At 57.0% G+C, this 23,833-nt stretch overlaps 2 protein-coding genes across 2 annotated transcripts; one reads left to right on the forward strand and one right to left on the reverse strand.

The window, feature by feature from the left end:
- Positions 1 to 645: 645 nt before the first annotated feature.
- On the reverse strand, positions 646 to 14,324 carry POMGNT1 (protein O-linked mannose N-acetylglucosaminyltransferase 1 (beta 1,2-)). Its single transcript, XM_058809028.1, has 21 exons — positions 14,164 to 14,324; positions 12,103 to 12,211; positions 11,618 to 11,733; positions 11,297 to 11,362; positions 10,760 to 10,873; positions 9,981 to 10,098; positions 9,581 to 9,679; positions 8,985 to 9,112; positions 8,345 to 8,415; positions 7,999 to 8,074; positions 6,511 to 6,594; positions 6,340 to 6,381; positions 6,112 to 6,170; positions 5,511 to 5,583; positions 5,075 to 5,203; positions 4,666 to 4,791; positions 4,448 to 4,512; positions 4,052 to 4,096; positions 3,749 to 3,884; positions 3,335 to 3,444; positions 646 to 3,059 (listed from the first exon to the last, which is right to left on the reverse strand). The coding sequence occupies exons 1-21, from the start codon at positions 14,272 to 14,274 to the stop codon at positions 2,957 to 2,959; spliced, it is 1,980 nt and encodes a 659-aa protein (XP_058665011.1). The 5' UTR covers positions 14,275 to 14,324; the 3' UTR covers positions 646 to 2,956.
- A 1,096-nt stretch (positions 14,325 to 15,420) lies between these two features.
- LURAP1 (leucine rich adaptor protein 1) lies at positions 15,421 to 21,182 on the forward strand. The gene is made up of 2 exons (XM_058809029.1): positions 15,421 to 15,621; positions 18,606 to 21,182. The coding sequence occupies exons 1-2, from the start codon at positions 15,421 to 15,423 to the stop codon at positions 19,293 to 19,295; spliced, it is 891 nt and encodes a 296-aa protein (XP_058665012.1). The 3' UTR covers positions 19,296 to 21,182.
- Positions 21,183 to 23,833: the final 2,651 nt, after the last annotated feature.

A 23,833-nucleotide genomic window follows, 5' to 3' on the forward strand; every position in this document is an offset into this window, starting at 1 on the left:
GACTGAGTAACAAACTGCTGCCAAGGGGTTGCCCTGCCAGAAAGGTCCTGGGGAGGGGCTGTCAGCCCAGCCTGGCTGCAGGGAGCAGGCAGGGGAGCAGGAGGCAGCAGGTCCATGCTGGTGGCTGACACTCTCCCATTACCACTTTATTTCAGTCCCGTGGTCTCTGCCCCAGAAATGGGTGCAGCCCCAGCCCTCCAGGATTCCCTGTCCCATAGGGGCAGCCATTTGGAGTGGTCAAGAGTGTGACAAGGCTGTTGTTCTCAGGACACAGCAGCTGGAGGTGCCAGGAGGAACACAGAACGAGTCACCAGGCAGTTCGTCAGAGTTTCCATCAGTTGATGAAGATAAAAGTGATAAAGCTTGAGGAGGAAACAGCTCATAAACCTGTGCCAGCCCTGCTGGCACTGCATGGCACCACACAGGGGACCTCTGCTGGCACAGCCCACAGCCAGGCCTGTGCAGCCCTGGGCAGAGCAAGCCACCAAGGGGACAGGGGTCTGTCCTTTCCAGGCAGGACCCCAGAGCCAGGGACCCCAGCCCTGTACCCTGCACAGGGCCAGCTATGAAACACATGAGGCTCAACAGCTTTGCAATGTTTACTCTTGAAAAAATAATTCCATTCAGAAAGCGTCAAACCCTGGTGATGCCACACACCCAGCCCTGCACTGTGCCACTCCTGAGCCTTGCTGGGGGACAGGGAGGGATGCAGAACAGCACCCCATGGGCATGGCATGGTGTGTGGAGAAGGGGGAGCCTAAAGCCCACCAGCTGAGTCCTGCTGTCACTGAGAGCAGGGAGCCACAGCCCTGTGTGGCAGGGGAGAAGAGGGAACTCATGTTTAGCCATCCCCTATCCCTCGACCACCTTCCCCAGCCCCAAGAGGAGCTGGGAAGAAGCCAAGCCTGAGCCCTACCCAAGAAGGGCAAGAGGATGCATTTAGTTTCCAGGGGAAGAGAAACTGAGCCTTGGGAACAGAGGTGCCAGGGAAGGGCAGTGGAGAGCCATTGGGAAGTTCTGCCAAAGCAGGACATGGGGAGCAAGCTACTTTTCCTCAGAAAGAAGTAAAATCCCTTTTCCATCCTCATAAAAGCCTTGCCCTACCCTGAGGGCCAGCACACGGGCCACCTGCCCACTGGGTGCCAGAGCAGAGTCCCATGGAAGGGCAGCACTGGGGAGAGCAGGGCTGAGCCCCAGACCTGAACTGCAGCCTCAAGGGTGCCACTCTGCACCCTTGCTTCTGTTCCCTCCTGCATCCATCCCATCCCATCCCATCCCATCCCATCCCTGCTGCTAGGGCAGGTGTGCAAGGGACTGTGAGGGTCAGAGTCCCTGCAGCCATGCTAGAGCTGTGCTGCATCCACACTGGGATCATCCTGGCCAAGAGGAGTTCCCTGGTTCACAAGTATTCATTCCTATTCTGGGCCAGGGAGAAAAGCAGGGAACAGAGGGTGGAGCCAGGGGGACAAGAGACAAACCTCCCATAACTGCACCTGTGCAGGCCGGGGGCTGCCAGCTCTCCCTGCTGCTTCCTGTGATCCATCCCTTCCCAGGAGCAATAAATAAATAAGTTAGTGTAGTGTAGACCCCAATGCTCAGTTCACAGTGAGAAAATGAAGGGGAAGAGCCCCTGTTATCTCAGGGAAAGGGCTGAGCAGCAACTCCTTCTCCCAAAGGCAAGCCAGAGCACTGCATCCCTGCCCCAGGCCAGGGAAAGGGCAGAGGATGGATCTCCTGCTGCACAGATGAGGAGGAGCTGCACTGAGCAAGGGGACCAGGACTGTCCCCCTGGGGTGCAGGGACATTAGTACCAAATGGCTGGGGATGGGAGAGGGCCCTGGCACCTTCCTAAGGCACGGAAGCCCCTCCCTCTCCCTCTGCACGAGGGTGTACCACAGAGGGAGGGCCAGGCTGCCCATCCCAGACCAGCTCATAGCTTCCCTGCCAGCAACTTACCACAGTAAGGGTGGGAATTCAGGAGAAGAAACTCCCTCTGCCTTCAGCAAAAGCAGGGGGTACCAGGGCAGGGAGGATGGAGAGGCAGGGTACAGTACCACAGGCAAGGACCATGGTGCAGCATCTCCTGCTCCAGATGACTCTGGCCCACCCAGCCCCTGCAGCCAGGGCATGATGCCTGCTGGCTTCTCCCTTCCCACTCTGCAAGGCACTTTCATCCCCTCTCCCAGCACCCAGGGCTGCTCCCCACACAGAAGGTGGGTGAGGACAGTCTGAGCCAGAGCACACAGCCTGGTCCACTCCACCTACAATCACCTCCAGCTTCCAGAACTGACCGCCCTCGTGCTGGGTGTGGGTGTCCCTCTGGGTCTGCAGCAAGTCCAGCTCCTCTCCAGCATTCCCTTTCCTGTGAGCTGGGCCGCACCAGTGCCTGCAGCCCATGCAGCAAAGCCAGTGTGCAGGAAGATGTCCAACCAGCACACAGTCTTCAAGGTGCACCCATCGTGCAGGTAACAGGAGAGATGCTGGAATATCCCCTCTTCAGCACTGTGTTCACCACGGGGCACAAAGCCAGCAGGCAAGAGTTAATAAATAACACCCAGCTGGCAGGCTGCAGCACTCACACCATGCTGCCTTCTCAGGACTTCAGGGCCAAAAGGGAGAGCAGAGGTGTTTTTTGAGGCCTCCTCCAGGCTCCAGTTGAGCATCTCCTTCCTCCAGCCTTGCCCAGCCAGGGGGCAAAAGGAGCAGCGTTAGTAGAGTGTCTGTGTTAAAAAAAAACCAAGTTCCCGGGATTGGGGTGGCATACCTACAGGGAAGGATCCTGTGCAAGGGAAAGGGAGACCACAAGGGGGGCTGGAGGAAGCCCAACATCTGCTTTTGCAGCCCAAAACAGGAGTCTGTATCCAGTCACCAGGCTGTGAGAGCTGCTGCCAGCTGTGTCTCTGCACCGTGGGGGTCTCTGTGCTCCCCTGGTCCCCTTTGCTTCCAGCTGCCAGCCTCACGTCTGCTCTGCTGCTGCTGCTGCTGGCACTGCCGCTGCCCCCTCCTCCTTGGCAGGGGGCTCCATGTAGATGGGTGTCACTGACGAGGGCTTCTTGGACCTGCAGGTGAGGGGGCTGGATGGGAGCAGGCACAGCTGATGGGCCCCCTCAGGACCCCAATTTCCAACAGCACTGCCTGGCATCATCTCCTTCCCACTGGGACATCCTCCAACCCTAGGAATGTATCCCATCCCTCCTCCCACCACACTGATTAAGGAGTGAAGGTATCCTCCAAGGATTGGGCTGGGACAGGAGTGCAGGATGGTGTGTGCCAGGCAGGGCACAGTGCCACAAGGATGGGGCATTGCTGAGCCCTTTGTGTCCCTGGTACTCACGAGTAGGGGGAGGCAGGGACCCCCACCACAAGGAAATGGTTCTTCTTGCGGAACAGCCGCCACAGCCCCTTGTGGTTCCCACGGACGTCCAGGTCCCAGATGTGGAGGCACTAGGATGGTGAGGAGGGAGGAAAAGGCATCAGAGCCTGGGGATGGACACCAGGACCAGGTGTCCCCCTGGCATGGGAAGAACCACAACCCCTGCCCTGAGACATAGCTGTACCCCAGACCAGGGTGGCACAGGGCTGCATCCTTCCAGCCACACCCAGAGCTTCAACATCACCCAGGGACAGCAAGAACCCATTTGGTGAGCTGTGTCATTGCCATGGGAAAACCCAAGAACAACAGCCAGGTGTTTCCCAGTGACACAGAGATCAGTGCAGGGCTGAGGACAAGCCATGTCAGGGCCCTCACCTTGGCAAGTTGAGTCCAGGTGGTGAAATCTGCTTCCTGCTCCATCCTGATGAACATGACGTAGACCCTGCCCTCAGTGTCGGGCACGAAGGAGTCCTCACAGGGGTTCTTGCTGTGGTCCAAGACCTCAGCCTCACTGTGGAAATGGAACAAGGAGTGAGAGGGGGCCCCACCTTCTCCCTCTTCCCACTTCAGACATGCAAGATGTGGCTGGGGCCACCAGGGCCACCTCCACCCTTCCTTCTGTTCTGGTTGGTTCACCAGTGTGCCTTGTGGTCTCTCCACCTTCCAGCAGGCACTCACCCCAGGAGCCGATGAATTTCAGTCTCATAGTTATCCTTCCTCAAGCTGTTGAAGGAGGAGAGAACACAGATCAGGGCAGAGTCAGATAGTTTGATCCAAATTTAAGACTGTTCCAGTGTAACACTAAAGGCAGCTGGAACCAATAAATGGAGAGCAGGGACTGCCACACATTCTTGAGATGTGGCAGCAAAACCACAACCCTTGAACATGTCCACCTGAAGCACAGGGTAGCCAAACCCAACCTTGCAAAAACCACTGCCAGAACTCCCCAGCAGAGGCCAGTGTGATGATGCTGGATGTTATGGCCACTCCAGATGGGAGATGACTCCAGCACAAGGAGACAAGGGTCAGACCAAGCTACTGTTTCATCAAGGTCTCGTTGTGAGCAGCACTTACCTCTCCACATTTTTAAGCTGGACATTTGGAACAGTGTTGAACTTGTGCTTCTTGAAATAGGCTTCCTGGGAGAAAGTGAGAGAGTAGGGAAGGAAAACCAGGTTTGATCACGGTCAGCAACCCCTGGAGATGACCTCAAGCATCCCCAGTATTGGGGAGGTGTCTGAGTCAGAGCTCAGCAGCAGGACAGGGCCTGGGGGCTGTGGGAGGTCACTCACGTGGAAGTAGCCGTTCATGTTGAGCCCCACAATGCCGAAGTGGTAGGAGCGCGAGATGTCCGGGATGATGCACTCCCGGCCCTTGCGCTGCTCGGGCATCCGCATCCACATGTCCCAGTCCCAGAGCTGGGGAGGGAAAACTGCAGCTCACACTCAGCTCTGGGGACATCCAGGGACCTTTCTGGGTGCTCACACCAGGTCCAGGCCCTTTGGCCCCAGTGCTGTGGATGGTTATGTGCCTCCACAAGTCACTGCCCATCCCAAATCCATTCTGCTTGGGCATCCTCCCCAGTATAAGCACAGGGACAGCCCCTCCAGGAGCTGTACACCCAGGGACTGGGTGAAGATCAGGGCCTGATGGTGGGCAGAGATGGGGGTGTAGATGAAAGGGTCATTCCAAGGTACTCACCTTCTCTGGGGTTGGCCACTTTGGCTCCAGCTCATCCTTGTACAAGCTCTTCCGGAGCACCCATCCCAGGCCTGGCATGGTTTCCACACGGTACAGGAGTGATGGGTCCTCAGCTGTGTGCTCATAGCCCTGCAGTGTTATGGGGAGTGTTCAGCACCCTGAATGCACCCATACCCCACCAAAAAAAGGGAGGCATCGTGCTCCATTGAGTTCCTCATTATGTAAAGAGGGGAACAGCCACTGGGAAGCACATGGCAGGGACAGGAGGGTGATTTTCAGGGACACTTCTGAGGAGTCCAGGGCTGGGGAGACAGACCCACTTAGGGTGACAGTGGGGACACACACCCTGCTTTAAAGGTGGAAGCTGGACCCCAGTCTGACACGGAAACAACACAGGGCAGAGGTGGCCCTGCACCACCATCCTTCCCTGACCCACCTGGTCATTCCAAGCAGAGATGCAGTACAGGCTCTCATCCTCCTCCAGCAGGTGTATTGACTGGCTCAGAAAGCTGAGGAAAGAGTTGACCCATGTCAAACACCCTTCTACCATGCAAACCAAGGCAAACCCTCCACAAAGAGATGAGCTACTCCCAACTGCTGGAACTGCTTATCCCAATTTTTGGCCTGAGATAACTGATGCTGGTGGGAGACCAGGGGAGGAGCACCCAAACAAGCTAAGCTGCATCTCACCATGAAAAGACAGCATTTTCTCCTGCCCATCAGTCTCTTCTCCTTAAGAAGGAACAGGAGCCTCATTAGACACTGTCCCTGTCCTCTGACTAGGGGGCAGCTCCAACCATGTGAACAGATCAGTGTCCCCAGAAAGTCAACCAGGAAGTGATCCCCAGCCCTGAAGTCACCCTGCACTGATTGCCAGGACAGTGGCCTCAGACTGTGAAGGCAGAGCTCAGTTATTGCTTTTGCCAGGGGTCTGCTCAGCCTTAGCTAAGAGAGCTACAGCTGGCAGGGGTCTGGCCTCTCCTCAGCATTCAGAGAGCTTCCAGGAAATGATCCCACACAGGAACCTCCAACTTTACCTGAAGAAGTCAACAGAAATGTCAAGATCTTCCTCCAGAACCACAGCAAATTTAGCATCCTGTAGGGCAAGGAGAACATCAGAAGGATGGAGATGAACAGGACAGAGCAGAGACACAAGCAGTGTGCTGTGTCTGTGAGGTTCCTTGCCCTGGAGGACTGATCCCAGCTGCTGTGGGGCAGGGATCACAAACACCAGGGGAAGGCTGTGCTGCAGCAGCCTCACTCACCGGGAACAGGTTGAAGGTTGCAGTCAGACTGGCTTTGTAGTGCTACAAGAGAAGATAATCATTGTCTGTGTTAGCATCAACCTGGCACAGATCTGGGGCTAAGCCTGCCTCCCTCAAATGCTATTCCAGGTCCCTGGAAATAACTGTCCCAGGATTTGAAAGCTCTCTCACCTGGGAAACTCTGGCGTTTTTAATGCTGATGGGAGTGTGCTGTATTCCTGAGAGGCCAAACAGCTCCACGACATCCATTGGCTCCTGCAATGGAAAAGTGCAAAGCTCATCAAATGTGTGGGTCATTCTCCCCTCCCCTGCCAGTGTTACCTCCCCAGGAGAACAGGAGCATCCCCTGCATGTGGCTGTCTTCTTGGAGATTAGTGAGGCTCAATACAGACCATGCAGCACAGAACTTGCCAAACCCTCGTGGCCCTCCAGTATCACCATGACTTTGTTAGCACTTTTTGCAGACACAAAGTTGTATCCAAGAATATTTGGGAGGTCCCAATTCCAGCCTCCCACAGACAGTGCAGAAAGCAAACAGGTATAGCCAGGACCTCCTAACAGCTGCTTAATGGCAAGACCACAATCAACCCAACTTTCTCTCACAGTTGCCAAGAAAAAGACCTTTCTGACCAAGGATAGGGGTCAGAAGTAATCCAAATTTGGGCTGAGGTATCCCTGCCCCAAGAAGGAGCCACCAAGGCCTTCTCCATCCCCTTACTGTGGATTCCACCTCCTGGCCACAAAAGAGAGAAGGAGCTCCCATTGTACCAACCCTTCCCCAGGTATCCACCATGGCAGCTCGAGCATCCAGGCTGCCCCCTCGTAGCTAAGGGATGCTGCTCCAGTTGCCATGGCAATGGATGCTGCTATCTTTAACTGCTCTGATGTGGTGCAGCAAGAGCCTGCACAAACAAGCCAGCTCCCCCAGCCCCACAATGTGGCAGTGGTGGGAGAGACCTGCAAGGGAACAACTGTCTCAATCCCAAGGCAACCAGGCAGGACCTCACTGGATGCTGCAGAGATGAGGCCTAGCAAGCTCCTGAGATCTACTAAGATCCCACATGCCTGCCTCAGAGTACATTCCACTGCCAGACAGATATGGCTTTGAGTGGGACTCTCCAGGGCTATACAGGGTTGAATGCAAGGAAGGTCTTTGCCTATAAAGGGCAGTTCTCCTCCACCTGGCCCCAGCCTTCATGAACCTCAAGCTTTGAGCCTTGGGAAAACACTGTTTTGTGTCTCTTCATCTCTTGTGTCTCTTCACTGAGAATGGTGTTGGATTGGTTTGTTCCTCTCCATGTGAAGCAGCTGGACAGGTGATGTTACACCCAGAGCCTGCTCAAGGGGCTGGCAATGCTCATCAAGTGAGAAAAGGGAATGGGGAGAGCCAGCATGACCATCATGTGCCATTCCTGCACACCAACCCCCTCCTGACATGGGGATATCAGTCCTGGGCTTTGGGAAAGGCCAAGGCAGCTTTACCCACACCATGGCTTGGCCAACTTTGGCTGGCTTTGTGTAGGAGCAGGTGAGGAGCAGTGTGACACACAGCAGGAGGAAGGTGACAAAGCTCTCAACTTGCCACCCTCCAAGGACTGGGCCAGCACTGGGCTGGGGGAGCAGGGAGCTGGCCACAGGGATCTCTGGCAATGCTCTCACCTCATAGTAGCCATCAATGAAGACTGTGATCATCTGTGGATTGACGCCCTGAGCTGACAGCAAGGAACGCAGCATCCTGCGGAGAGACAGAGAGGCCTGAGCACAGCACAGCTCCAGGGGGCACAGGCCCCTCAGCACAGGGTGTGGATCCCTTGGGATGGGCAAAGTGTGCACCATCAGGGAACAGGACCACCTATGCCTTCCCTTCCCCTCCCCCAGGATCTGCCCTTGGTGCTCACATGCCCCAGGAGGAGGCTGGATGCTGCCAGAGGAGAGAGGGAAGGGCCAGGGCCATGCCTGGTCTTGTGCAGGGAGCAGAGGAGCTGTGCCCTCTGGGAGTGCTTACCTGTACAGGTAGTTGGGGCGGTTCCCTGCAATCACAGCTACTGGCACATCAAAGACTTTATTGTCTTTGAGCTGGAAGAGAACAATGTGTGTGAGTGGGGGTGGGAGAGGCCATGCAAACTAAAATGATTCTGTGCCACTGAGAGCAGGATCCACGGGGTAGGGACCCACTGTTAAGACAGCAGAGCTGCACAGTCCTTCCTCTTGGCTCAGGGCCACACCAACCAACCAGGATACCCTCAGCACAACCAAAAACCCTACCAGCTTCCCTTCTTCACCTCACCTCTGACCCAGCTCCAAAATCCCAGTTTGCATTCACTCAGAGACCTGTGTCTGAACCCTTCAGCCCCATGGACAGCCCAAAAGGCACAACAGCTGCTCTGTGTGTAGATATTCAGGCTCTGCTGCCTACACTGATATCCCTAGAATAGGGTAACTATTCCTGGCAACTCAGAGCAAAGGAATTTCCCTGCCCCAGCATGACCTGGCCCCAGGTATTCACCCCACCTTTGCTGGGGCTAAGGGCTTGCCCAGGGGCAGTTTGCATCACTCAGCTAGTGCTTAAGGCCAGGGCTCTGCATCAGCTGCAAAACACACCTGGCCCAGCCCAGCCCTCCCTCCTGGAGCCCTCCTGCACTCACAGGGTCAGGGTTGAACTCGATGGGTGTGGGGTCCTTGCAGCTGCAGACGCTGCCATACCCTTCCACTTTGCTGCAGAACCGCTTGCGGCGCCGGTTCAGCTCCGTGTCGGGCCAGTGGCACTCAGCATCTGGGGGCACCAAGGAGGACAGACAGACTTGTCACCCTCACACACTCACCCTGGCTGCTCCAGGCTGGGAAACAACACACATGGCTCTCCCTGGGCTCAGCCAGCAAGCCAGTCCCTGGCAGTGAGCAAGCAACGCTTTGGATGCCAGACACAGCCCCAGGAGCCATTCAGAGCCCAACCCCATCTCTGGCCTCTCTGAGCAGCAGCAGGTTGCTCAAAGCCAACAGTCAGAAAACTGACCAGAGCAGGTCTGGTTTGGAGAGGTGACAACTAGCCATGCTCCCTCTTCTCCATCCTCACCTTTCTCAGCAACCATGCCTGGAATTGCCGTGGAAGTAGGAAGAAAGGGAGCCAAGCCCATTTTAAAAGTTACCATCATCACCTCAAAAGGCCTCAAACAGCTTTGACAAAACCAGGCAGCAGGGAGACGTCTCCCAGAGACACCACAGAGCAGAGTGCACTTCTTACCTTCCACAGATGTCAAGTGAACTTCTGTCTTCAGCAGAACAGGGTCACCCCACGTTGAGAGGGCAGGTGACTTGGCATGCTTCTCCCCATACACTTCTCCTGGAGCAGGAATATAGCATCAGAATTGCCTGGAAGGGCCCAGCCCCACTCTGTCTTGGCATGACAAGGGGCTGTCGGCCTGGGGGACAGCTTGGCACCTTTTCCCATTGGCCTCTGGCAAACTGCTGAAGGAACACACTCTGCCTCCATACCCCCAGGTGTACCATGCTCACCCCCACGAATGGAGCTGCCACTCTCTGGGACTTGTTCCCTGCTCATAGAGCCCATTGGGGATGGGATGAGTTTCTCTTCACCTGGCTTCTCCCAAAAAAAGGAGCCACAAAGCCTGTGCAAGACTCACCCCCCTTCTTGCCCACAAATGTCCACATGTCTCTCCAGCTCAGGAAAGGTGCAACTTGGCTCCCCAGACTTTTCAGGACATTCTTGGCTGTCTCCTTGAGGTGAAAGGAGCCTTCATCCTGTAACAAAACACAACCCTGCAGCTGAGGTCTTGCTCCTGACAGGGAAGTCTCCCATCAATACCAAAGGTGTACAGGGCCCACTCCTACACTTGAAGCAGTTGAGCCAGAAACCTTCAGGGTTTCTGTGCCACTAAAGCTGTCAGTGGCTTCATAATGGCCCACAGGCAGGTCAGAGGAATCATGGATGCCTGTTTCCTTGAGACCAAATTGTTCTCAAGCAGGGCCATGTGTTAAGCAACATTTCACAGAGTTAAACACAAAAACCTTGAAGCAGCACAGTGTTAACTTGCACAGTAGCCCAGACCTAGCACAGTCCACAGGGCCCCTGTAAAGCCTGGAACTGGGAGCCAGAAGAATCCCACCACACCCTTATATTTCCCCACATCCATTCTCCACCTAACTCCTTGCCTATTGCTGTGGGCTCTGACTCTGCTTTTTGCTCTCCTGCTTTGCTGGGCACAGCAGTACCTGCAGCCAGAAGGGAGAGCAAGAGGACAAGGGAGGTGATCCAGACAGGGAGTCACAACTCCATGGGGATGTGACATTTAGTCCTGGGAATGCTTGATGACATTTAGGAAGTTACTGCCCAGATGAGCTTCAGGACATCCTGACTCAAGATGACTTTTTTTTTTTTTTTTAATATTAGGGTCACACCTACCTTAATGGTGAAGATTAGGATCCGGCCCCGGGCAACCATGTTGAGGAAAAGTACCATTGCTTCATCCTCATGGGGGGAATAGGTGTCAAAGACCCTCTTGGCCATCACATGTCCCTGTTGGTATTCATACATCAGATGGAGCCTAAACACTACATGGTATGGGCACACAGAATTATGGAGATCTGCCTGGAAGCCTGAGCAACACAGGGAGTGGCTTTTCCGGTATGCCAGGGAGTCAGCCCCAGAGTTGTCCCCAGGCAAGCTCAGCCCTCAGGCCTTCCTGCACGGAGGTCCATGGGCAGCATCACCCAGCCCCACAACTCCTGCCCTGCCCGCTCCCCAAGGACAGCAGGAAGCACGCAGGGACCCTCTAGATGACCATGCCATGCTCTGCAAGCTGCACACAAAAAGCATTCAGGGCCTTCCCTCCCTCCTGGCTGCCCCTGGCCTCAGGCAGCCAACAGTTCAAGAGCAAGAACAAACAGTTCAAGAGCAAGGACAAACTGCCCAGTTTAGAAAGACACAGGGAAATTTTACCGTGGCCTGATTTAAGACAATGACATGGATCCCTCTTCCCTGCTCCCGAGCCTCATCTTCCAGGACCTGCAAGTGGATAAATTATGAGAATCATATGCCAAGACCTCTGCTTATTCCCTGTGCACTCTGTGCAGCAGAGCCTCCAGACAAGAGGCAAATCTCTTTGGCTTTGCTGATGGCAGTGATGGGTGCCAGAGCAGAAGTCCTGGAAGCAAAACTTCTTGCCAGTCCCTGAAGTGCTCTCACCACTGCTGTTTGTGAATTTATCCATTCAGCTCTGCCCACTCTCTGCCCACAGGACAGCCAGCACCTGCCACTCACCGTTGTCCCATCCACAGCCACATAGACCTTCGACCTGCTGGAGTACACCTCGACATCCAGGACCTTCTTGCTGTTGACAGGGTGCCTGGGGACTTCCACATTCAGCATCTCATCGTCTACAGCAGAGAAATTCCCAGTTTCAGCCAGTCAAGGCACCTCCAGCTCATCCCTGCTCATCCCTGCTAACCCATCCAGAAGGGTGTGCCCAGCAGGCACCCCAGCCGAGGAGTCATGGGTGGGAATTTACACAGATGGTAGGTAAGGGGAAATACCAAATGACAACAGCTCTGACCTCACAGAGATCTCTGGAACCAAACGTGCCTTCAGTAGACAGACCAAGAAGGGAGCAGCATTTTCCATTAATTTTTGTTAAACCCACATGTACAGACTTGTTTTTCATGATGTAGCTGGTCACAAGCTAGCCCTGACTTAAAGAAACCCTTGGTTTCCTTGCTTTCAAAGCACAGCAGGATGCTGCCCCTCACCATAGTCCTGTGCAGACTCCTCTTCCTCCTCATAAGCAGCTCTCCTGGTGTCCAAGATCAGCTTGATGTTCACAATTACGGTCACAAGCAGGAAGAGGACAGCACCTGTCTGCAATGCAGAATGTTAGAAATGTTAGAAATTTGTAAGTAACAACCCCAAAACCAGCCTGCCTTGGCATGGGCTGCAGGGCATCCCAAGGAGATCCTGCATAGGATCACAAGCATTTCACACTTCCCCTGATTTTTTCTGAGAAAGAAATACAGGTGACTGAGTTTCATGATGAAATGCATTCATCACCTGGAGAGCACTGACTCCTTGATATGTGAGAATTAACCCACTTCCAACATATCCCTGCTTCCAGATCTGTGAGCAGATTCCTGCTAAATTATTGCATCAAGCTTGAGGGTCCCTGCAGGCAAAGAGTTTGGTAATTCAGAGTTGTAGCTCCCAGGGTAACCTTAACTTCTGCCTCTGCTGCAGCATCACTATTCTCATCCATCCCTCTGGAAACACAGGAGGCACTCAGGGTGTTCAGAGGGAGAAGAAATGCTGTGCAGCTGAATCAAACAAAGGGAAGAAGCTGAGGTCTGATTTCAGGAAACTGCACGGTACCACAGGCTGCAGAAAGCATCCTGCAGCCTTGCTGTCTGCAGCAAACTTCAACTGCAACCCTTGTGGATGCTGACACAGAGGGGTTGGGAAGGTCCAGGGGCTGTGGAACAGACCCTTGATTCTCTGAGGTCATTAATGGGGCTGGGATCCCACACTGGCCTGCCCTTGGTGAGAGGCACTAAAAGGATTTCTGCCCTGTTTGTCCAGCCGCTGCCTCAGAGCTCTGTGCTGCTGCTATCCCTGCCAAGCAGGTCCAAGGAGTAACTGAGGAAAATGGAAAACCAGCAATAAGACAACACAATGGCATAAATGTCACTATGGCATTTTGGCTTGTTAATTTGCTGTTGACTCAGGACTATGAGCACAGATCTGTGCACAGAAAGCTTTTAATTAACACGAACAGAGCTGTGGGCTCATGGAGAGGCAGCAAGGCCACCTCACCAACCTGCCCAGACCTTCTGCCTGGTGAACAGAGAGAATAAGGCAACAAGGAATAACAATTAAGCAAGACCAGCAGCCAGGTCTAGCAGAGCTGGCTTGGTCAAAGCTAACTAATGAATTCTTGGCTGCTGTAGACCTGGCTATTCCATACCTGCAGCTCTGGCCTAGCTATTTTAAGCCAAATGTTCATCTCTGTTTTAAGCAGTGCCACAAAGTACAGAGATGTGTGCAGGCTGTAGCCCATTGCCCCAGCATGGTGAGCAATGCCTGCCTGAATGACCAGACCCATTCCCAAGCCTTCAACACCTTATCAGACACAGAACTGAACAGACTTCTTGCCCAGGTAGCCCTCACGACCCTTTGTCCTCCCAGACAAATGCAAAATCCTCCCCTGCTCCCTCCCACAGCAACCAACTGCCAGATCTCATGAGCTCCTCTCAGGAAAGGCCTCTTTTCAGTGCTTTGCTGCCATGGGGCCAAACCTTCCTGTCCTTACAGCCCCAGACTCCCCCCAGGACGCCGTCTCCACCAAGGATTAGCTGTTTTACAGCACAAGCAACCAAGCCTGAAGCTTTCCCAGACACCAGCTGCCTCTGAGGCATGAGATCCTATTACCAAGCCCTATTTTCTCTGTCCACCTGTTGTGCCTTATACCAGGCTTGGTTTGCAAATCAAACAGCTAAAGGCTGAGCCCTGTAGCAATCAGCATGAATCCAGAGCCAGGTTTCTAGCTGAAAGCTTCCCTAGGCCACCTGGATAATTGTATCTCCTCCCACAGCCAGGCCTCAACAGGTCTGCTGGCTGCTGCAAGGAGCTGCTACACATGGCAGACCCTTCCACACACAGGCACTTGGGGGCAGCTTCGTGGGGAACAAGTTATGTTTCCTCAGCATGTCAGGTCACCCAGACTGCCAACAGACGCACTTCCACCCATGCAGCTGCTCCATAAACTTGTAAATCCTGTAGATTATCCCTCCTAATCTGCTGCAGGGCCACGGGTGACTCACCTGGCACAGCTTCCGCAGCGCACGCTGGTTCATCAGCTTGTACTTCCAGGCGAGGTACCAGCTCCGCTTCTTGTGGGGCTTCACGGGCGGGTTGGGCTTCCACTCCTCCATAGTCCCGGGGCTGGCAGGGGGCAGCCGTGTGGGGCAGGGGTCAGGATGTGCGCTGCTCTCCTCTTATGTCCATCGGGGCTCCCTGCTCGGGGGAGAGAGCTGCCCTCAAACCCTCTCCCCAGCAAAGACAGAGCCTGGCACAGGCAGTGGCCGTGGAGTGCACTGATGTGCCATGAGCAAAAGCGCTTTGGAGCAGAGCTCCTGCTGGGAGTAGTGCAGGAGGCCAGGCTTTGCTGTAGGGTGAGGGGAAGCCCCTGAACTCATCGGCCAGGGGCTGCCTCTGCTCCAGGCCGAACCCTCAGCGAGGCTGCTGCAGTGCCATGGGCCCTCTCCCACGCTCTGGAGAAGAAAAGCAGCCCAAAGTCACAAGCAGACAACAGATCCATCAGTTGTTATGGAATGGGCCTCACCGGCCGTATGTGCCAGGGGTCCCTGGTGGAGAGACACCCTGCCCACCAACAGCCCCATGCCCGCTATTGGGGCGCAGCCAGCCGGACACGGGGCGCAGCACGGGCCCAGCGTCCTGCCGGAGCTTCCAGCACCCCGGGCACAGGAGCGGTGCCAGCGGGAGGCCTGCGGGGAGCAAACGCTGGGCCTGGGCGGGCTGTGGAGCACCGGCAGGGCCGGGGACCCGTCTGGAGCACAGCGCGCCCCAGCCAGGCCAGGCAGGGCGGGGAGAGGAGCGCTCAGGGGCCCAGAGGCACTCGGGGGGCGGAGGTGGCGAAGGGCCGGGCGGGAGAGCCGGGTGTGTGAGGGCGGCAATGAGCGGCGGCGGGGAGAGGGGGACCCAGGCGCTTGGGGACCGCGGGGAGGGCCGGGAGGCGTGTGCGGGCCGCGCTACTCACGGGGAGGCTGAGGCGGGGCCGGGCTGGGGCGGGCAGGGCAGGGCCGGTCCCGGCTCGGCGGTGCCGCCGCCGCCGCCCCGAGCTCCCTCCGCGCCGCTTCCGGCGCCGCAGCGACACCGCGGGGGCGTGGCCGGCGCTGGCCCCGCCCCCCGGCCCCGCCCCGCGCCGCTCCGCGCGCCCCGGCGGCTCTCGCTGGTGCGCGGGCAGGTGGCGGTGAGGGCGGGGCCGGGGGCGGGGCAGCGGCGGGGGCGGGGCCGGGCGCGGGCGGCGGTGACAGCGCGGCCGCCGCTGCCCCACCCGCATGGAGGGCGGCGGGGAGGCGCTGCCCGCCGACCTGCGGGACCTGGCGGGCAAGGTGGGCCGGCGCCCGCCCGCCGTGCTGCTGCGGGGGCTAAGGGCCGACACCGCCCCCGCGCCGCCCGCGCCGCCCGCGACACCCGCACCGGCCCGCGGTGCCCACCCGCCGCTCGCCGAACGCCTGCGGACGCTCCGCCTCGAGCTGGTGAGTGCCGCGGTACCGGGAGCGCTGCCGGTGACTGACCGGCCCGACCCGTCGTCACCGCAGCCGCCTCGGGCAGCCGCTTGCCTCCCCGGTGACAGTCCCCGACAGTGCCCGCGCTCTGCCTGCATTCCGGGGAACCCCCCGGCTCCTCCGTGTCCGCGCTAACAGCCCCCAGCTCACAGCCCCTTCCCCGGCCGCTCTCTGCCCCCGGCCCACGCAGATCCACCCCCGGGGTGTCCCTCGGCCACCTCCGTGCTGCCCCCTCGCAGCCCCAGCGCCGGCTCCGTCGGGATCGCGGTGTCCGGGATCAGAATTTAGGGCAGGGACCTTCGCCAAGGGCATGGTGGTGGATGTCGCGTCCCCCGGGTGTAACCCCCAGGGTGACAAGGCACAGGCATCGCTGGGAGCTCTCCCGGGGTTCGGGGCTCTCGGGTGGCTCTAAAGGGCCGTGCTGCGGTGGCAGCCCTCCCCGGGGACCGGGGCAGTGCCGGTGGCGGCGTTCTCGCCTCCCTCTTTCGTGGAGGGAGCAAAGACCGGCGATGCCTGCGCCTCCGGGAAACGTGGCGAGGTTGGGCAATGGGTTCAAGTGCAGCTGGGGGAAGGGACTCTCCCACGCACCAACATGCCGAGCGGGTGGGAATGAGCGTTGTTTCCATAGGGAAACAGGCTAAATACGCCCGCATCCCTGCGTGCCCCCGGGGGAGCGGAGCACCACCCAGCCCGAGCCCTCCGTTCTGGCTGATTCAATATTCCCATCGGTGCGGGAGCTTTCATCCTCCCTTGGCTTTCATCCTCCCTTGGCAGGAGGCTGCACCCTGGCCGGAGGAGAAAGGTCTCTGGGGCAGTGCGGTGTTCGCCCTGCCCAGGTGCGAGCAGCCTCAGCCTATGGCCATCAGGGCCTGCCTTGGGCCGGGCTTTATTCACCTTGGCTCAGAAAGGCATTTCTTTGCCCTGCCCTGGCTCTCCTTGCTGGCCAGTGAGGGGCTGGGGACACCTCACACCCAGATCAGCAGCTTGGGATCCGAACCCAGGTGCTAAAACCCAGCACAGGGCTCTTCTCATCGCCCCATCCCCATGAACAGGGACCAGAATTCCACCCCAGAACTCCACCCCCCACCCCGAGCAGCAGGAAACCAGCAAACCCTCAATGCTCTGAGGATAAGCTGGCCTGGGAGTGGGCGGTGGGCGGAGAATTTAGCAAATTCCCACTCTCGCCTCCTGATCTGAGGAGGAAGATTTATCCCTAGGGCTAGGTATCTTGAAAGGAGAAGGCGCCTGAGGTTTCCTGCGTGCTGGGGAGGGGAGCAGGGCTGTGTCTGCCCATGGAGACCATGAGGAGGAGTGTGAGAGTCCCCTGCACAGCCCGTCCTTGCTGCGAGGTCGTGCAGTGAACTTGAGTGCATCTGGAGGAGTACAGACAGCAGCCTGTGCTGGGTCTCCTCCCACAGTAACCAGGCCTTGCTGGAGAGGGGCGTTCTTGGAGTGCACAGGGGAGGTCAGGCTGGTGAGAACTAGCAGCAAATCGATGGCTAACTCCTTCCAGCAAGCAGTGTGGAAAGCAGGGAGTGTTATCCCACCCTCTGCTTTTGGGTTGGCTCCCCGGGCATCTCTGACAGCTGCAGTTCTGCACGAGGCAGAGAAAAATGGGGAACCCCCCACCAGGGGTTTCCAGCTCTCCTCCTCCTCCTCCCTCGTCTCCCTGCCAAGGCCAGATGCTTTAGCAGTGCGTGCAGAAAAGTCCATTGTAGGCAGTTTTTGAAATAACTTGCCTAGAAAGGAAATTTCTGTACTTGGAAGCTGGCTCCTGCCCCAATCCGGGCACATCCCTGCTATTTTTTATTTAAATCCAGCTTGAGGAGCACGAGGGGGTTGGTGGGAGGGCTGGTGCTGGGTCTTTACAAATCTTTGACCCTTTTTTTTGTTTCTGTCGGCTGGAGTGAGAGGTGTCACGTGCTGAGATCCTGGCTGGAGTTTTCCCAGGCTCCTTCCTCGGATGCTTGTGTGGCTGCTGTGGCTGTGGGACCGGAGGCAGGGGTCTCAGGAGGCTGTGGGGTCACCCGTGGGAGAGCAAGTGACTCCCAGGGTACAGGATGCTGAAAAATGATCCCTGGGGAGCACGTGGATTTCTGTCCCAGCTTGCTGATGCTGGGCACAGGGTGTGTTTGTGAAGGAGTCCATGGGCATCTGCAGGCTGCCTGTATGTGCCCTGCAGTAGGTTTTCTCCCTTTCCCCCCATCGTGGCCTTATTTCCATTCCTGGCAAAATATTTGTGTCCTGTGCAGGGGAAATCCAGTGGCTTTTGGCGGCCAGTATCATACAGACAGGAATGTCTTGGCACACGGGGCTTTCCATTAGGAAAACAGATGTTTCTGCAGCAGCTGAGGTCTGCAAAGAGCTTCCCCAGGCTCGAGGGGCAGGAGGAGTCGGTGAGGCGAGTGGTGTGATCAGCAATGCCTGTCCTCCTTGTCCTCCCATTTTGGGAGTGATTTGGGTCTCCAGATCCTGCCGTGTGACATTGTCACCAGGCTCAGTTCAGACCCTGGAAGGTGAGAAGTAAAGCCATGAAGGGACCAGCCTGGGGAAGTGCTGGTGGTCCAGCCAGACACTTGCACTGAGCAGTGGTTGATCCTCTTGCCCTGCCAGCAGCCTCCCAGGTCTTGGAGGATGCTCTGGGATCAGACCTGCATCCAATACCTCCAGTTCCTTGCTTACTCCTTGTTCCCATAGAAGATATCAACACAAGTGCCCTGGATTTATTTCCCTGGGGGGGTTGGTGGCTGGTGGGAGCCATAAGTTGTTGGTCACCGATGGCCGTGTCCCCAGGTCTTGGACAGGGACGGTTCCCTGCGCGAGATGTTCTCCCACACCATGCTTTTTATCAAACCGCTTAGCACACTGTGGCCACCACAGTGACACCTCAGCTGGGCTGGGACACAAGGCCCCTGGGTGACCTCAACCCCCCTGTGCTGTGTGTCTCTCCCCAGGCTTACCTGCGAGCGGTGGACGTGAAGATCCTGCAGCAGCTGGTGGTGGTGAACGAGGGCATCGAGGCGGTCAAGTGGCTGCTGGAGGAGCGGAGCACGCTGACCAGCCGCTGCAGCAGCCTGGCCAGCAGCCAGTACAGCCTGGTGGAGAGCCAGGAGGCCTCCCGGCGGGGCAGCTGGGACAGCCTGCAGGACCCCAACGACAGGCTGGACAGCATCTCCGTGGGCAGCTACCTGGACACGCTGGCCGATGACATGGACGAGTACTCGCACAACGCCGCCGAAACCGCCGCTGCGTCCACGGCAGGCAGAGCCCTGGCCAGGGCAGAGCAGGATTGGGTCAGGATCGACCTCGAGAGGGGTCCTGCAAAGCAGGAGAAGGACGCAGAGGAGCACGAGTGGCCCCACGTGGACCTCTCCCCGCCTGGGCTGCCCCAGGATCAGTGGCTGGCCAAGGAGCCCCAGGTGGCCAATGGGTGTTTGGGCCAGCAGTCCCCCTCTCTGGAGGCAGACAGAGACACCAAGTCACCACCAGGGGCCAGGGAGAGGCTGGGGAAGGGAAATCCAGATGGGAAGGCTTGGAAAGCTGAGGCTGACCTTGAGAACTGCAAACTCAACAGCAAACTGCACCTGGAGTACGATGCCCACTGGCGCTGGCTCCAGTCACAGGATGATGTGACATTCTTATAGCCCCTGGCTTTGCCTTCCCAGTCCAGCTCTCCCAGCTGCCCACTCTGCTTCACTTGTCTGTGCTTGGGAGAGTTGGGGTGGCTGGAAAGGGGGGCCAGGCTGGCTTGGTGGGTTGCACTGTTCCTCTGGTGGCCCAAACAGCATTTGGTGATGCAGCCATAGGGGACTGGGTGCCTGCCCTGCAGCACATTTCTGGGAGAGAAGGGGTGAAGTGGGTCCTGGTAGATTTAATCCTTTGCTCTAGGGTGTTGCTTGCAGGTGGCTGGACACCCCTCTGTTGTCCTTGGTGGTGGTGGTGGGGAAATCTGGGACAGTGGTGTTCCTGGGATCTCTTTCTCTAATCCTCAGCTTCATGTGTGCAAAACTGGGGACCCTTCCCCCAAAATGACTACCCTGAGAGGACAGGAGGCACTGCCACTGCCACAGCTTGGTGGCACCAGCATGCTCAGTGTGGGGCAGGACCATCAGCAGGGCATCCCTGTTGGATCTGCTCGTTTCCATCGTTGTCCTCAAGGCCAGTGTCCATCCAGGGAGGGCAGACCTGGGGTTTGGCCACAGCATGTGGTGGATGCAAAACCACCCTTCCCTGCAGGTGCAGCCCTGCCTGGTTTAGATGCCTCTGTGAAGCTGGGCTGAGGTGGGGCTGAGGAGCCTCTGTCCATGCTCTGCAGAAGAAGGATGATGGTGCAGGCTTCCCAATGTGATCACATGAGAACAACAGAGCACTGGGTGGGAAATGGAAATCCAGTTCTCCAGTCTGTTCCTGGACTGTCTCCCACTTGGGAGCAGTCCTGCAGGATCCCTGGATGTGGCAGCACATGGGCAGAGCCTGCAGGGCTCAGGCTCAGGGGGGCTCCTGCTCTCCTCTGACACGGTGGGGAAGGCTGGGTTTCTCCATCTGTGGGATTAATGATGCCAGGTCTCTGCCTTCTGCCAGCAACCAGAAACACGAGGCTGCTCTGCTGGGGTGGATTTCAGCGACTCTGCCCTGGAGACATCTCTGTCTTTGTAGCCTTGGCTTCTGCCTGTGCCTTTTGCTGTCCCCAGCACGCCCCTCGCTGGCTTGTAGAGTATGGCTTGCAGCTGGAGCTGTGTGAGAGCTTGGGCAGGACCTTCTGCCTTCAGCAGGTGATGCAGGAAAGGACTTGAGCATCCTGATCCAAGGAGCCAAGCTCTTCCACATTTGTGGATAAGCCTGGAGTGTCCTGACTTCAGAACCCTTGGGTACATCTGTCCCCAGCCCAGTGCTGTGATGGCTTTGCTCTCACCCTCGTGCTGTTGTTCCCTTGCCTGTGTGGGTCACAGCTTGGATCTGTCCGTGCTGGGATGGCAGGAGTGAGGACATGGTCTCGGGATGTCAGTGGGAAGCTGAGAGAGAGGGAGGTGACTGGCTGTGATTTCCACAGAGAGATGTGAGCTGGCTGTGCTTAGGAAAGTGGTTGTGTGCATGGCAGGTTCAGCTTGGTGTCTCTGAAGCAGCACCTTCAGTGGAAATTTACCCTCTGTTCTGAGAGCCCCAAGCACCCTCCCTTCCCCTGCAGATCCTCAGAACCCCCCTGGATGGATGTGGAGAGCAGGACAACATCCAAAATTCTCAGAGATGGTACCTGCTGAGGACTTGGGTGGATCCCAGCAAACTGGGAGTGGGTTCCCTTTGGCCTCCATCTGCCTGCCCTGGAGCAGCTGTGCTTGCCTTGCCATTGCCTGTGGCTCGCTGCTGACACTGAGCCACCGTGTCCCCAAGGCTGGCTGTCCCCTGCTTTGCTGCTAACCCTGCATGCAATGAATCAGCTGAGGGTCCCTGGGGGAGACAGGGTAAGTCCTCTGGCACTGTTAAAATAATTCTCAAAAAAAAAAAAACCATATCTGGCTTAATAAATGTTTGTGTTTCTCCCAGGCACGCTGTCGGTGCTTTGCTGAGCTCACCGGTGTTTCCAGGGAAAGGCTGTGGGGTGGAATGCCCTGGAGCCTCTGGCAGCCCTGCAGGAGGGCAGGTTTAGCCCCAGCCCTGAAACAGGCACAGTCCAAGTGTCTGGGCATCTGTCCCTTCTCACATCAGTGCTAAAAGTCACTTTTCCTGAAGCAGCTGGGTACCAGGGCACATCTGCTGGGAGCAAGGGTGACTGTATTGATCTCGGCTGGACTGTGTGTCAAACAGCACCTTCACCCTTCCTGGCCCGTATTTCCAAGGAAGATCATTTTAGGTGTTTGCCAGCCCTGTTAGCTGTGCTGGAGTCTTTGCTTCCTGTGTTCTGCAGTGGCAGCTTTGGCTCCCATGGCTTCCTCCACCCAGCGTGGATCTGGGTGTAGAGCAGCGACTTTCCCAACCCAGCTGGACTGGGAGCAGCACAGCTCTGATATCAGCTGGTGGGATTTGCTCCTGGGTGGATCCCTTTAGAACCACTGGAGCCAGTGCTCATACAAACATCAGCTTTTCCAAAGCAAATGCAATCAGCTTACCCAGCCCTGCCATCCCAGCCTCAGCATCCCTTCCAGCTCACGGCCTCGACACTGTGAGCGTTTGCAAGGGGGGAACTGGATGCTGGAGCCAGCAGGACTCAGCAGGATTTCCCCAGTTTCTGCTGGGCTGAGGTAAAAAATAGAATAATGAAGAATACCTTAGACATAAAATGCCCAGTCTACTCCTCCTACAAACCTAGACCCCAGCAGTTGAATGACCCTGTATTGCTGCAGAACTTCTGCTGGGGCTTCCCTGGTCATGGACTCCTCAGCCTGGCTTACATCAACCCAAGGTGCCCATTGTCCCAAAATCTGTGTATCCCTCAAATCCCAGCCCTTGGAGCTGGAGGGGTAGATGGGACTTTGTTGTTGTCTCCCTGCTCTGTCTCTGGGCTGCCTGGATGAGAGATCCCAGGCATGTGCAGAGCCAGCTTTCCAAACTTCCCTTGGGGAAACACCTGGGGACCTGCATCTGGCTGAAAGGTGGGTGCAGCAACGGGGTGCAGAGCACGTGTGGGTAGGAAACAGCCCACAGCACGGATCCACAGCCTTCTTCCTGGCCTGCCTGGCCCTGACCCTGCTGCTGCTGCCCTTGAGCTGCTCTTGGGCTGTTCACTGCTGGTATCAGGTAAGAAAACAAGCAGATAAAGCAGGCGGGATCCCAGCCGTGCCAGAATACACCCACCTCTGTTACAATAAAAACACCAGCCAGCCAATTTTTTTTTTCCAGATATACACAGAGATTAGAGTGCCTTAACGAGGCAGTAAAACACTTCAATAGCTCTCCTTGCTTGTTATTAAAATGTCCCCTGGGCTTTCCCTTGCCTGCGTGCAGCTCAGCTCCGAAAGGGCCTGTCCCCAGAGCCATGCAGCCATTTAAGCAATTTCTGTGAGTTCCTGTGGGGAGGAAGCATGAAAATATCCTTTTCTCAGAGGAAAAGGTTCCCATGGTCGGAAGGGAGGTGGCTGAACTCTGTGTCCTTTGCTCTGGTGGCCCCACACCACCCCATGGGCTCTGTGGCACGGGGAGCATCACTGTGGGGTGACCCTGGGAGTGGGTGCAGGGGGTGTGTGGGTGCCAGCACAGCCTGTGGGGCTGGATCACAGTGTCCCCACCCTCCTCTTCCTCGGAGATTGACCTGGTTATCTGTAACCCTTCCTGAGGAGCAGCGCTGTGAGCAGAGCTCTGGTTTTGTGCTGCCTGACCCACTGCAGACAGTGTGGGGCAGGAGAGGCCAATAAATGGGACAGGAAAGGCTGAGTGTAGCCCCCAACCCCTGCTTTTGGCAGTGGGGATGTTCTGATGGTCTCCTGGGCACGGCTGAAGTGTTGGTGCTGGTCCCAGCACAGTGGTGATCCCCAGATCCCCAGGAAGAGCTCCATGATCCCAAAGCTGCCTCCAGTTCAGGACAATTGAGTTCAGTCCACTCCTTTGGGGCATGGTACCCAGGCTGGCCCCATCAGCCAGCTCTCCTCCAGGCAGCACCCCACAGTGCCCAGGGGACACTGGAACCTACACCAGGAACCCCCAGTCCTGGGTTAAATCAGCAGGATTTAAGAAGAATCTACAAGAACCACAAGAATCCAGTGGAGGATTCTTGTGTCCTGAGCTTCCAGCTGGCTTCCAGCTTTTCCTTCCCACTGCCCCGGCTCACAGGTCTCCAAAGAACCTCCTACAGGTTTTGTGCAAAGAGGAGAATGAGAGACATCTCCCTCCCTGTGCCTGTCTTGTGCTGAACCTCTACAAACCCTGGAGAAGCCACACTGCAGAGGGGATGCTCTGCCCAGGGAGGCTCAGACACCAGGTGGGGTCTCCTGGGAACCTCCTGCCTCCTTCCCACCTTTGGGAACCTCTCCTGATGTTCCTGGTGTCTGCACTGAGTGAGTGTGAGGCTGCTGAACGGGGTGCAAAGTCAGAGTGTGACCCAGGAAGCAGCTGAGCCTTTGGGAAATGCCTCCCCAGGCTGTTTGCTCCCTGCCAGGGGCTGGCAGCAGGCCAGGCCTTTGCTTTGGAGAATAATCCGCTGGCTTTAGAGCTCCCAGCACTCCTGGGGAGTGAAAAACAAGTGTGACTGCTC

This window comes from Ammospiza caudacuta, chromosome 7 (genome assembly GCF_027887145.1).
Source record: "Ammospiza caudacuta isolate bAmmCau1 chromosome 7, bAmmCau1.pri, whole genome shotgun sequence".
Lineage (NCBI taxonomy): Eukaryota > Metazoa > Chordata > Aves > Passeriformes > Passerellidae > Ammospiza > Ammospiza caudacuta.